Source organism: Prionailurus viverrinus, chromosome A2, assembly GCF_022837055.1.
Source record: "Prionailurus viverrinus isolate Anna chromosome A2, UM_Priviv_1.0, whole genome shotgun sequence".
In the NCBI taxonomy this organism is placed as follows: domain Eukaryota; kingdom Metazoa; phylum Chordata; class Mammalia; order Carnivora; family Felidae; genus Prionailurus; species Prionailurus viverrinus.
The window spans coordinates 16448012-16462041 of record NC_062562.1 but is presented as its reverse complement, the minus strand read 5'-3'; the positions used below and the strand labels follow the sequence as shown (position 1 = coordinate 16462041).

The following is a 14030-nucleotide window of genomic DNA, read 5'->3' as shown; positions in this document are numbered from 1 at the left end:
ATGTTAATTAATAGATGGGAGGATCCTTTCTCAGTGTATATGCATATCAAATCACCATAATGTACACCTTGAATATCTTACAATTTTATTTTTCAGTTATAACTGAATAAAGCTGAAATAACAATGACGTGATTATCAAATATAAGGGTCTTAGTTATCAAAACTTCAGGGGCACCTGGGGGGCTCAGTCAGTTAAGCATCCAACTTCGGCTCAGGTCATGATCTCATGGCTCGTGAGTTTGAGCCCCGTGTCCGGCTCTGCTGACAGCTCAGAGCCTGGAGCCTGCTTCTGATTCTATGTCCCAGTCTGTCTTTGTCCCTCCCCCCTCTGTCTGTCTGTCTGTCTGTCTGTCTGTCTGTCTCTCTCTCTCTCAAAAGTAAATAAACATTAAAAAAATTTAAAAAAAAAATCTCAGTCTATGCAAAACCAATGATGCTTTCTTACTATACTCAGTAACATGAAATAAAAATTAGAAATGGTTAAGTTGCCATTCACAGGTCTTTAATGGTCTCATGTTTTTAAACTCTTTTATGCAGTTGAGGCTTTGAGAATAAGAAGTTAGCTTCTTTTGTTTTGAATACTTTATACAAACTGTAGTGATTTATTATTTATATAGATACACATGCTTCATTGTGGTTTTAGGTTCATGCAAGATGGATTTTGGATACTGATGTTTTCAATGAATGGATGAATGAGGAGGATTATGAGGTGGATGAGAACAGGAAGCCTGTGAGTTTTCGTCAGCGAATTTCAACAAAGAATGAAGAGGTATTTGGTTTGGTACCGTTTTTCTCCTCTAGCTGTTTCTTCTCTGGGCCTCATTGTTGTCAGATTTTCACTAATAAACTCTCACATACAGCCCAAGGTGTATCAGGTATATTATATAAAAAGTTACCAAATGGCCATACAGCCGTCTCAGGAGCTGGCATTCCCACAAAAGGGGCAAGGAAGTCTCAAAGGGTCATTGAGATTTCAAGTGACGCATGCAGTGTGGCAGCATTCCAGCTGATTTTTCTGTGTAATCTCTACACCCAGCACAGGGCTTGAATGTAACCCCAACATCAGGAGTTGTATGCTCTACCAACTGAGGCAGCCAGGCGCCCCTAGTGTAGTTGATTTTCCTTTCTAGATCTGAGTTTTAATTTTGTGAACCAAATATTATCACGGGATAATTTAATTTAGGTGTTGATTTTTCAAGGGAAAATTGGTTTTGTCTTAGTAGTTTTGAATAGCTTTGTTGCCATATACATACACAGTAGGTAGTACAAAGTATAGGCCTTCAAGGTCAAAGGTATGGTTCAGCCCTTTTTTAAGGTGGGAGGATGTGAGATTTATTACTCTTTAAAGTGTTAAGAAGCCCAACCACCTAATATTTATCCATGATTCTTGAGAAGCCACAACTTGGGAGGTAGATGCGTCACGAGAGGGAGGGGGTTCTGAGAAGAAGGTTTGGATGTGTTGGTCTGTTGGCTGATGACCCGCTTCGGTAAGATTCTCATTCCCTTTTACTGGGGACGCATAAAGTTTTTGCTTTTTGTTTTGTATTTTATTTCTTTGAAAAATTGTTGAGACAGAAATACTTTTAACTGTTCACTTAGAATGTCCAGTTTTTTCATATCTCTTTTCAGCTGACTCTTTCTTACTAAAACTCTTTGTCATGCTGTGTGTATTTTTTTATTTTTAAGAAAAATTTTTTAAAAGTGGGTCTTTTTCGAGGTGCCTGGGTGGCTGAGTCATTTAAGTGTCTGCCACTTGATCTCAGATCAGGTCTGGATCTCACGGTTGTGAATTGAAGACCCACGTTAGGCTCTGCAGTGGGCATGAAGCCTACTTAAAAGAAACTGGGACGTTTTCATAGCCTTTGATTTTTAATTTGTCCTTACTTGCTTTGGAATTTGACTTAAATCTTATTTTTTTTATTTAGCGCCCCCCCCCCCCCATATGCTTACATATTTGTTTTACTGTATTTCCAACCAAGTCTTTTTTGTCACTAGGAATAGTCTCATTTCTACATCACATTATTAAACAGGTCTGCCCATAGCCATTTCTGTTCAGATTTAGATGGTTTATTTATTAATTTATTCACTTATTTTTAGGGAGATTCTGTAAAAATCGATTTAAAAAGAATTTTTTTTAAACATTTATTCATTTTTGAGAGACAGAGCATGAGCGGGGAAGGAGCAGAGAGAGAGGGAGACACAGAATCTGAAGCAGGCTCCAGGCTCTGAGCTGTCAGCACAGAGCCTGACGCGGGGCTCGAACTCCCCAACTGCGAGATCATGACCTGTGCTGAAGTTGGATGCTCAACCTTCTGAGCCATCCAGGTGCCCCAAAATTGATTTAATCTGTATTTTTAGGGGTGGGCACCAGGCTGACTACGTTGATAGAGCAAACAACTCTTGATCTTAGGGTCACGAGTTCAAGACCCACGTTGGACGTGGAACCTACTTAAATGTTAAGGGGTGCCTGGGTGGCTCTTGTGATTGAGCATCTGACTCTTGATTTTGGCTCAGGTCATGATCCCAGGGTCGTAGGATTGAGCCCTGTGTCAGACTCTGCACTGAGCACGGAGGTTGCTTAAGATTCTCTCTCCCTTTGCCCCTTTCCCCCACTTGTGCTGTCTTTCTCTATCTAAAATTAAAAAAACGAGAAAACGTTAATAGCTCTTTTTAAAAATTTAACTTCAGGAGTGTCTGGGTGGCTCATTTGGTTAAGCGTCTGGCTCTTGGTTTTGGCTCAGGTCATGATGTCACACTTTGTGAGCTTGAGTCCTGCATTGGGCTGTGCTGACAGTGCGGAGCCTGCTTGGTATTCTCTTTCTGTCTCCTCTCTAAAAAATAAATAAATTTTAAAAACCTGGGTGGCTCAGTCATTTAAATGTCTGACTTCAGCTCAGGTCATGATCTCATAGTTCGTGAGTTCAAGCCCCGCGTCGGGCTCTGTGCTGACAGCTCAGAGCCTGGAGCCTGCTTCCGATTCTGTGTCTCCCTTTCTCTGACCCTCCCCTGCTGTGCTCTCTCTGTCTCTCCCTCTCTCTCAAAAATAAATAAACATTAAAAAAAATTTTTTTTAATGTTTAGCTTCAGACTTACTGTACAGTGTGTGCAGTTTAGATTTTTTCTAAAGCTTCTTGTATAGCTCTGTACAATGACTCAGATTTCCATTTGATGCTACAGAGCTTCTGAAAGGAAGCAGATAGTTGTAAGAAGTGTGATGGTACCAGAGATAATGTTTAATTGATGTTTTAATATCTGGTTTTTTTATTTTTATTTTTTGCACCTCAAATATAGTACTTTGGGTCATCTTAGGTGTTAACTCTTTATTGTCTGTTTTATGAAATCCATAGTTATCATCTACAGGTTGACTTTTGTATATTGATATGTGTATCCTGCACCTGCTGAACTCTTTAGCTCTGAAAGTGTTTTCGAGATTCCTTAGGCTTATCTATGTATAAGATCATGCCAGCTGCAAATAGAGATATTTGTACTTCTTTTTTTTTTTTTTTTAATTTTTTTTTTTTCAACGTTTTTTTATTTATTTTTGGGACAGAGGGAAACAGAGCATGAACGGGGGAGGGGCAGAGAGAGAGGGAGACACAGCATCGGAAACAGGCTCCAGGCTTTGAGCCATCAGCCCAGAGCCTGACGCGGGGCTCGAACTCACGGACCGCGAGATCGTGACCTGGCTGAAGTCGGACGCTTAACCGACTGCGCCACCCAGGCGCCCCGAGATATTTGTACTTCTGTAGGTTGACTTTTAAATCATAAATTGCAATCTTATTTAACATCTTTTATGTCATAAAATTTTCTCATATTCCTTTTACTGATGTGTCAGGAGCAGTTTCAGAGACATTTCCACAAGATTATTCACCAGTCTTTGTATATTATTAATCTAATAGCATATGTTTCATATTCTTCAGTAGTTGTTGAAAGTGCTTTTCCCATCTGGATATAATGTGAACAGGAACATATTTTAGTTGTGCAGGATTTGGGCATGTCTGTTTTGTAGCATAGTTTGAATACTTGGGGGATGGTTTTGATATTTCCATTGGTGCTGCATCACCTGGAGGGTCAGAGAAAGTCTTGACTGTGGGTGGTCCAAGACACTTAATGATGTTCCTTTCAATTGCTCTGAGCTAGGTGAAAACCCACCTTGGGCAAAGGTTTGTTGAAATGGAGGAGTCCGAAAAGCTGGCTGATATTCATTTCCATTTACTTCTTCCTAGCCAGTCAGAAGTCCAGAGAGAAGAGATAGGAAAGCATCAGCTAATGCTCGAAAGAGGAAACATTCGCCTTCCCCTCCACCTCCAACACCCACAGAATCCCGGAAGAAAAGTGGAAAGAAAGGGTAAGAACTGCAGCGTGACTCAGAAGGCATTAAAACAAACTCTAAAGGATGTTCCACATTTTTACATTTATACTGGAAGTTTTGCTCAAGGGAAGTTGGCTGACTTACATTTATACTGGAAGTTGGCTGACTTTGGCAGCTCATCTTGTCAGATGTCATCTGATGGCCATCTTATGTTGTATTTACGCTAAGGCACCTTGTGTTCAAAGAGATCTGTACAGTGACATAATCATAGTCTAATTAACATCCAACACCACACATAGTTAGAATTTTTTCTTGTGATGAGAACTTTTAAGATTTACTCTTTTAGCAACTTCCAGATACACAATACAGTGTTAACTGCAGCCACTATACTGTATATTACACCCCCAGGATTTATTTATTTTATAACTGGAAGTTTATACTTTTTCACCAGCTTCACCCATTCTCCACACCCCTTGCCTTTGGCAACACCAGTGTATTCCCTCTATGATTTTTTTCCTAGATTCCACATATAAGAGAGATCATATGGTATTTATTTTTCTCATAGTTATTTAACTTAGCAAAATGACCTCAAGGTCCATTCCTGGTGTCCCAAGTAACAGAATTTCCTTTTTTTTTATGGCTGGATAATAGTGCGTCATACACACATACACACATTTAACTTTATATTCCACAGAAAATATACTATGATATCTAATTTGTATTTAAAATATAGCCACTCCAATTCCATGATTTCAGAGAGAATCTATTTGTCTCTCTCTGGGGTAGCTGTGGGAAGGCAATAAACCTTGGGCTTCTGGATTGGAGCTTTGGTTCACAGCTTAGTGAGAGTGGAAACCATGTACAGAATCTTAAAACTGAAAGGGATCTTTGAAGTATCATAAACATCTTTATCTTAGGAAGCAGGGATTGACTTTTCCAAGGTCACATAGAGATTTTTGCTTAGAGTCAGGATTCAAAGCTGGACGCTCAGCTTCCTGTTCCTGTATCCTTTCAACTAAATTCTATCACCATCAAGGTCTGAGGGTAGATTGTTTGGCTCTTCGTCTTTCTTTCCTTTTCCTCTTCCCCTCTCTCTTCCTTCCCCTTTCTTCATCTCCTTTGTAAGATGGCCATCTGATGTTGGCACCTTGAATACAGTCTTTTTTCTGTATCTAATTGTATATTGAGCAATGTGGCTGGTAAGGAATTTAAGAAATTATATATTCACTAATTTCACCAAGAAATTAGTGTCTCTCATTTTACCACCTGTCCTATTTGTGATCAGAATGACTCCTAGAGGAAATGAACCTATGTCCATTTCATGTTCAACGTAGTGCCTTGTTCAGGGCATCACATTTGTACTTAGTAAATCTTGCTTGAGTGGGGATTTTGGTTTCTGTTGAATAAGTTGTTTTGGGGATTAAGTGAGACTTTAAAGCCCCTGTGCAGGTTTTGGCCTGAAATAGATACTTAATAAATGGCAGATAATACTTAACATTTATATATTAAGTAGATACTTAATTTCAGGCTTGTCTGGCTCAAAATAATTTTAGTCTTAGAAAATGACAGCTTGCAAAATTTATGCTTTCATGTGACTATAAATTGGTTAAATTTTTGGCTGTTGATTGGACTGTAAAGATATATTTTGTATCTTCTTTCCACTAGCTTCCTCTTACTGACTCTGTGGCTAAATTAGCGTTTCTTTATGCCCAGAACATGCCTTGAATCATGTTATTTCTTGAAGGGTAGGGTTATCTGAACCATTGTTAACTATGCCTGGAAGCTTTTAGGGATGTGAAAAAGGTCTAAGTTTTGTCATTTTGTCAAATATACTGTGATATAAAAAACTCAAAAAAATAGATTTTTCTTTAGCTATTATGAGAGTAACCTTATTTCTTAAATCTCTAATCTGAACCTTATGGTTGATGTGCAGAGAATTCATAGCTCCCTGATAGCCCTGTGAAGAAAGCCACACAACCTTGCCAGGTGTTCCTGGGCCTGAAATCGATGTACCCTTCTTCCCACTTAAGGGCTGAGGTGCAGTGCCAGGACACCAGTGGTCACCAAACCAAGACATGGTGTCTAGGAGTCTCACAGTGATCCTCCCCTCTGAGTGTAAAGCCCACCAAATTGAGTCTCCAGATAGATGTATGTATGTCCTTCAACTGAATACATCTGTCCCCTCATGAGCAGGCATTTGAGTTTCATTGTAAGTTCCCTTTAACAAAAAAACACTGACATTTATTTTCCTAATGTTTGTTTTATTGATCTTCCCTGCTTCTTTTCTTCCTTTTTTTTTTTTTTTTAAACATATTTTATCTCCCTGCCACCTTTAGGTTCATACACTTTTAAACAATTCTCATGGAGTTTTTATTAAAATTTTTAAAAATATTTTTGCCTATATACCTGATTCTAATCTATTCCAGTATCTTTTCCTTCTTAGAAGAGAACTTTGCTCACTCTCTCAGCAGTGTGAGGACTCGTGCTGGCCCACTGTGTGTTCCCATCACTTCTTTCTCCACTGCTTCTCACTTGCCAGTGTGCTCAGGGTTCCTGCTTATTCCTCCCCAGAACAGGTTATTTCCTTTCTTAATATCTTTATGCCTGCATTCATCATCCTGAAATATTGCCTACTTTTTGGTGAATTGTTAGAGTTCCAAGTTAGCTTAACTGTCCCTTCAATCCTGATTAACTCTTATTTTCTTGGAATATTTAATTATCTTTTATTATAAAAAATATATTTTTATTTCTCTGTGTTGGTACACATTATGTTATTGGAGGTTGATGATAATTTCTGTCTTGTATCCTGTGTAATTCCTCAAGGTAAGGAATTATTCCATTCTTGTCTGAACCCTAATCTGCTTTCTGGAATATGTTAGTTATGAAATAAACTAAAGAAAGAGCAATAGCAATTTTTACAAAAAAAAAAAAAAAATAGTACCATCCTAGATGATTTTACTTTGCAGTTCCTGATATTTGGATGATACAAAGAGCTAGGAAAATATGGTTGTACGTATCTTTGAGAAAATTTCTTATGTGAGTGATTGTTTATGATGTGAGATAAAGTATGTGCCGTATATCCTTAGGAGATGTTCTTTTATTACACTAATTTAAAACCCTTTAGGATGCTGTCTGCAATTTGTATCGTAGGATTTCTGTACTCATTTCTTATGCCCAATAACCTTTATTTTCCATTTGGCTGGTTAGATGTAATTTGGGAATGTACCTACTTTTTTTTTTAAATTTCTATTTGTCTTTTAAAGCAATTCTGAGCATAGATTATAACAATGAGGTAAAGCCTTTGAAATTGTCTGCTAGGAGTAGCTATAGTCATTCTTATTTACATATTTACATACCTTGTGTGTTTTAGCCAAGCTAGTCTTTATGGGAAGCGCAGAAGTCAGAAAGAGGAAGATGAGCAAGAAGATCTTACCAAGGACATGGAAGACCCAACACCAGTACCCAACATAGAGGAAGTGGTACTTCCAAAAAATGGTTTGTATTCTGTCTAGAGTATGAGAGTATTAGTGTGATTTAATCATTCTTAGCAGTGCTTTGGAATGAATCATTTCTTGCTCTGTGTCCCTGGTTACCAATTTTTTCAAGGTCAAAATGTTTATGAAATTACCTGGTTCACAGTCTTTTGGTGTACTTTTGCTGCTTATTGAGAAAAACACTGTGACTAAAAAGTTCTCTAAATTTAGCAATACTTTATTTCAAAAAAATTTTTTTTTTCAACGTTTATTTATTTTTGGGACAGAGAGAGACAGAGCATGAACGGGGGAGGGGCAGAGAGAGAGGGAGACACAGCATCGGAAACAGGCTCCAGGCTCTGAGCCATCAGCCCAAAGCCTGACACGGGGCTCGAACTCCTGGACCGTGAGATCGTGACCTGGCTGAAGTCGGACGCTTAACTGACTGCGCCACCCAGGCGCCCCAGCAATACTTTAAAATTAATGGTTCTTGGGGCGCCTGGGCGGCTCAGTCAGTTAAGTGTCCGACCTCAGCTCAGGTCGTGATCTCATAGTCTGTGAGTTCGAGCCCCGCGTCGGTCTCTCTGCTGACGGCTCAGAGTCTGGAGCCTGCTTCGGATTCTGTGTCTCCCTCTCTCTGCCTGTCCCCTGCTCATGCTCTGTTTCTCTCTGTCTCAAACATAAATGAAAACATTAAAAACAAAAAAATTTTTCTTAAATCCTAGTAGAATGAATATACATATGAGAAGGTGGAGCACTTATCCATGTACATTTTAATCTATTTAAATCAGTTATTGGGAGTAGGATGTTAGTTAACTGTATTTGTGGGTTTGTCTGTTTTTGTCTCTGATTCCTGTGAATTTTTTTTCTCTTACGTATTTTCATATACTTTGAAGCTCTGTTACTTAAGGGCATATACGTTTAGTACCATCATGTCCTCCTGATGAACTGACTCTTGTGTTGTGTGTCTCTAGGTGCCATTGTAGTGCTTGTCTTGAAGGCCAGGTTCTCTGGTAATAATAAAGCTCATCAAACCACACTGTTCTTTACTTCTACATTTTTTGTATTAGTCCTCATGTACTCAACTCCAATATAGCAGTTCTGTAAATTACATAGCTTTGTTCTTACGCTTTAGTTTTTAAAGTTTATTTATTTAAAATTTATTATTTATTTATGAATAAATACTTATTTTAAGGTTTAGTTATTTCTCTCTGTCCTTCTCCTGTGTGCGCATGGGGGAGGGGCAGAGAGAAGGGAGAGAGAGAAACCCAAGCAGGCTTTACACTGTCAGCGCGGCGCCCTATGTGGGCCTTGATCTAATGGTGAGATCATGACCTAAGCCGAAATCAAGAGTCATATACTTGAGTCACCCAGGTGCCCCTGTTCTTACACTTTAGATTTCTGACTTACATCTCTCTTCCATCCTGTTAGTTTCATTTTGATAATGTAAAGTATATCACTTTTAAACAGGATATTGTTGAGTCTTGTTTTTATTCTCCTAAAAAAACACATTTTTAAAATCTGTTTATTATTTTTTAGAAAGTCTGTTCTCACCACATTCTTTTTCAAATTTATTTATTTTGAGAGAGAGCGTGTGCATGCTGCATGCCTAAAGAGTGAGTGGGGGAGGGGCAGAGAGAGAGGGAGAGGGAGAGAGAATCCCAAGCATGCTCTTTACTATCACCTCAGAGCCCATCGTGGGACTCCATTCCAGGAACCGTGAGATCGTGACCTGGGCCGAAATCAAGAGTTGGTCGATTAACTGACTGAGCCACCCAAATGTCCCCACATTTTCTGTTTTTAATTAGAATATGAAGCCCACTAAAATGTAACAGAATTGTTGATGTGGTTGGGCATAAGTCTGCCATTATGATTTTTTGAACAAGGGAAGGGTGAGAGAGAGAGAGAGAGAGAGAGAGAGAGAGAAGGAGACAATCTGAAGCAGGCTCTAGGCTCCAGGCTTAGTCTGTCAGCACAGAGCCTGAGAGAGAGAGAGAGAGAGAGAGAGAGAGAAGGAGACAATCTGAAGCAGGCTCTAGGCTCCAGACTTAGTCTGTCAGCACAGAGCCTGATGCGGGGCTTTAACCCTCAAACCTGTGAGATCATGACCTGAGCCAAAGTTGGGCGCATAACTGACTAAGCTACCCAGGCACCCTTCGTTATTTTATTTTATTTTTTTAAGTTTATTTATTTAAGTAATCTCTGCAGCCATCGTGGAGCTCAAACTCACAACCCCCAGATCAAGAGTTGCATGTTCTTTGGACTAAGCCAGCCAGGCACCCCCGAAATATTTATTTTAAATAAAAAAACTAAGAAGGTGGTGGTAGTCTTAATAGATAACTGTCTAAACTATAAACCTGTAATAATGAATAGTGTATGATTTCGACACAGGAATGGCTGAATCCCTTAGTGGAGTAGAATGGTTGGTTCAACTGTAGATCCATATTTGTTTATAAATTTAATTTACTGTGACTTTCGCAGTGCCAGTTTGTGGGAAAAGACCAAACGGTTGCATAAATACATCTGGAAAAATTTTGTATTCTTTTTTGTGTCATAAATAAGAATTTAAGCTTCAGGTGGATTCAAGTTCCAAATATAAAAACAAAATTATTTAAGTAAACTTCCAAATATTGATGTACTTAATGCTAGTGTTAGCCTTAGATGAAATATTCATTAGTCATTTAACAAAGAATTCGAACCCTAAATTTGTATTCTTCACCTCCCCACTGGAAGACCTACTTTATTATTTATTTATTTTTAAAATTTAAATCCCAAATTAGTTAACATATAGTGTTAATGATTTCAGGAATAGAATTTAGAGATTTATCACTGACATATAATACCCAGTGCTCATCCTAACAAGTGCCCTCTTTAATGCCCATCACCAATTTAGGCCATACCCCCACCCAACACCCTGCCAGCAGCCCCGTTTTTTCTTTGTATTTAAGAGTCTACCTCTCTGTTTTTATCTTATTTTTGCTTCCTTTCCCCTAGGTTCATCTGTTTTGTTTCTTAAATTCTATATATGAGTGAAATCATATATTTTTCTCTGACATATTCTGCTTAGCTTAGTATACTCTAGTTCTATCCATGTTGTTGCAAATGATAAGATTTCGTTCTTTTTGATCTCCTAGTAATATTCCTCTGTGTGTGTGTGTGTGTGTGTGTGTCTGTGTGTGTGTGTGTATGTGTGTGATGTCTTTTTTTTTAATTTTTTAAATGTTTATTTTTGAGAAAGAGACCTAGAATGCAAGTGGGGGATGGTCAGAGAGAGAGGGAGACACAGAATCTGAAGTGGGCTTCAGGCTCTGAGCTGTCAGCACAAAGCCCGACACAGGGCTCGAACTCAAGAATGGTGAGATCAGATCTGAGCTGAAGTCAGACGCTTAACTGATCCACCCAGGCGCCCCTACACCACATCTTGTTCATTTATCAGTCGATGGACATTTTGTCTCTTTCCATACTTTGGCTGTTGTCAATAGCACTGGCAAAAAACATTGGGGTGCATGTACCCCTTTCAATCAACACCCGTATCCTTTGGATAAATACCTAATAGCGCAATTGCTGTGTTGTAGGGTAGTTCTATTTTTAACCTTTTGAGGAACCTCTACACTGTTTTCCAGAGTGGCTGCACCAGTTTGCATTCCCACCAACAGTGCAAAAGGATTCCTCTTTCTCCACATCCTAGCCTACATCTCTTGTTGCCTGAGTTGTTAATGTTAGCCACTCTCACCGGTGTGAGGTGGTATCTCAATGTGTTTTTGATTTGTATTTAAGGGCGAAGTATTTATGTACTGGTAATTTTATCAAATTTCAGGGCCATTAAATGTGTGGAAAGATGCTCAACCTCTCTTAATCAAGGATATTATAAATTATTAAAGTAACACTTTTCATCTATTAGATTTTCCAGACTTAGAAAATAGATGATTCACAGAGTACTGATGTTTTGAGAAAGTGGGTATTTTCAGATGCTGTTGGTAGAAGTATAAATTAATGAAGCCACTTAACACAATTTATTTGTTCAATTTTAATGTGTATGTGCAGTAGCAGTTTTAATTTCAGAGCCCATTTTAAGTAATTATAGGCACGGTTAGAGATGAATGTAAGATGGGGCACCTGGATGGCTCAGTTGGGCGTCTGACTTTGGCTCAGGTCATGATCTCACAGCTTGTGAGTTCAAGTCCCGCATTGATCTCTGTGCTGACAGCTCGGAGCCTGGAGCCTGCTTCAGATTTTGTGTCTCCCTCTCTCTCTCTCTCTCTCTGCTCCTCCCCCGCTCATACTCTGTCTCTCTCTCAAAAAAAAAAAAAAAAAAAAGAATGTAAGAGGATATGGATTATGTTATAGTGAAAAATTGAAAATAAACAACAGTTGCCATCAATATAGGGCTGGTTACCTTATGTATGACCCATCCATGGACACAGTGGATTCATTTCATTTCATTTAAATGAAATAGTTGTATATAATTTAACTATAAATGTAACTAAAAACACTTAACATGGAATGGTCATATAGGCACACAGTTGAATGACATGGGTAGAATGCTAAGGAAGAAGCACAGTATGGATAGCAGAGCTGTAAGATTTAAACCCCTCATACAGGTTTTGTGGGTTTTTTTAGGTTTATTTATTTACCTCGAGAGAAAGAAAATATGAACAGGAAGGGTCAAAGAGTGAGGGAGAGAAGCTCAAACAGGCTCCACGCTCAGCATGGAGTGGGACATAGGGCTTGATCCTATGACTGTGAGATCGTGACCTGAGCCGAAACCAAAAGTCAGATGTTTAATTGACCAAGCCACTCAGGAGCCCCTAAACCCTTCATACAGGTTTTGAAGTTTACAGAGATATATAATAGGTATCAGTTCTCCCTGAGTTTATTTACCTAAATGAATGGCACAAAAATGGGAATCCACAAACAGAAAATGTAATAAAAAATACTTTGGGGGAAGGGATTGAAAGGTTCTTTTCAGGTTTTGCTCTCTATATTTGTGTATTGTGTACTTTTATCATGAAAAAATTGATGCTTGGGTAATTAGTTGCAAAATGGCAGTCTTATATTAAGTGTTAGTATTTTTTTCATCAGATTTATAGTTTTTCATGAAGGTGAACACTGGATGGTGGTGGTTTGCAATGAGATTCATGTACTTTTTAATCATCTTTTATTTTTTCTTCTTTTAAAAAAGTAGAACTTTCCCCCTAAATCATGACTCTTTTTTTTCTTTCTAGTGAACCCAAAGAAAGATAGTGAAAATACACCTGTTAAAGGAGGAACTGTGGCAGATCTAGGTAAAAACCAAACAATCTGTACACTTCTGTGTTGTTGTCTCTCTTCTGTGTTGTTGTCTCTCTTATTGATTCAGCTCCTCTAATGATTCCCCCTTTCCTGAGAGATGTTGCTTCCAGTTGCTATGCTTTCCAGCGCAGACAGTGACCATGGTCACCCTAGCACCACTGTTAGTTTAGTTTGCTGCCATATTAGGAAATTTAAATTCCTGTGATCATTTTTTTCTACTCTTTACTGATTTGATTTTTGCATCTTTAGAGCAAAAGTCTATTGCCTTTTTTTTTTTTTTTTAAGTCTGTTGACTCTTAAATACTTCTATTTCCTAAAGTATTTCTTCTAGTTGGCTAAATAGTATAAAATGAGAATCCTATCATCCATTCATAGTAGTATTTACAAATTATAGAGTACATTTTTATGAGGACATCATGGTCCTTGGATGTGCTGGAGGGTGGGAGAGAGGAACGTAGTCACTTGTTCCACTTAAAAAAAGTAGAGGTGGTTGTAAACGTCTTTGTTTTTGAGAATTGTATATGGATCTCAGTTTCTCTGTTCACTTGTAAAAATTAAGGGAGAACCGAGTGTTTTCAGGATTTATATAATTTATATATTTACAAATTTATACTGAATTTTTGACTTTAGGGAATTTTACACCTGAAAGGGGTTTTTGAGGTCTCCTTATGTGGAAAATGAAACTTCAGTTTCTTTATCTTTTCACTAAGTGAATTCTGTATTTCAAATAAATTATAGAGATTCTTGATGGCAGCTAGTAGGTAGTGAGGGTTTTTTGTTTTTTGTTTTTTGTTTTTTTTTTTTTTTTTTACTTCATTTCACTATATCATCCTTTTCTGGCTTAAAGCCTATCATTGAACATCAGGTCCAATTTTGATGTCAGAAGTAGAAATAGAAAATTATCTTGATGACAGTTTATGTAAAGTTGGTGTTAGGTCAACAAATGAAACAAA

At 38.2% G+C, this 14030-nt stretch overlaps 1 protein-coding gene across 2 annotated transcripts in view; it reads left to right on the top strand.

Annotated features, from left to right (window-relative positions):
• The window catches only part of SMARCC1 (SWI/SNF related, matrix associated, actin dependent regulator of chromatin subfamily c member 1), a 179588-nt gene that overhangs the window by 52735 nt on the left and 112823 nt on the right, over nt 1-14030 (top strand). For both annotated transcript variants that reach the window (XM_047845105.1, XM_047845110.1), the window contains exons 9-12: nt 644-769; nt 4227-4348; nt 7683-7807; nt 13011-13070. In XM_047845105.1, coding sequence (XP_047701061.1) covers nt 644-769; nt 4227-4348; nt 7683-7807; nt 13011-13070 — 433 coding nt within the window. The remainder of the gene's footprint in view (nt 1-643; nt 770-4226; nt 4349-7682; nt 7808-13010; nt 13071-14030) is intronic.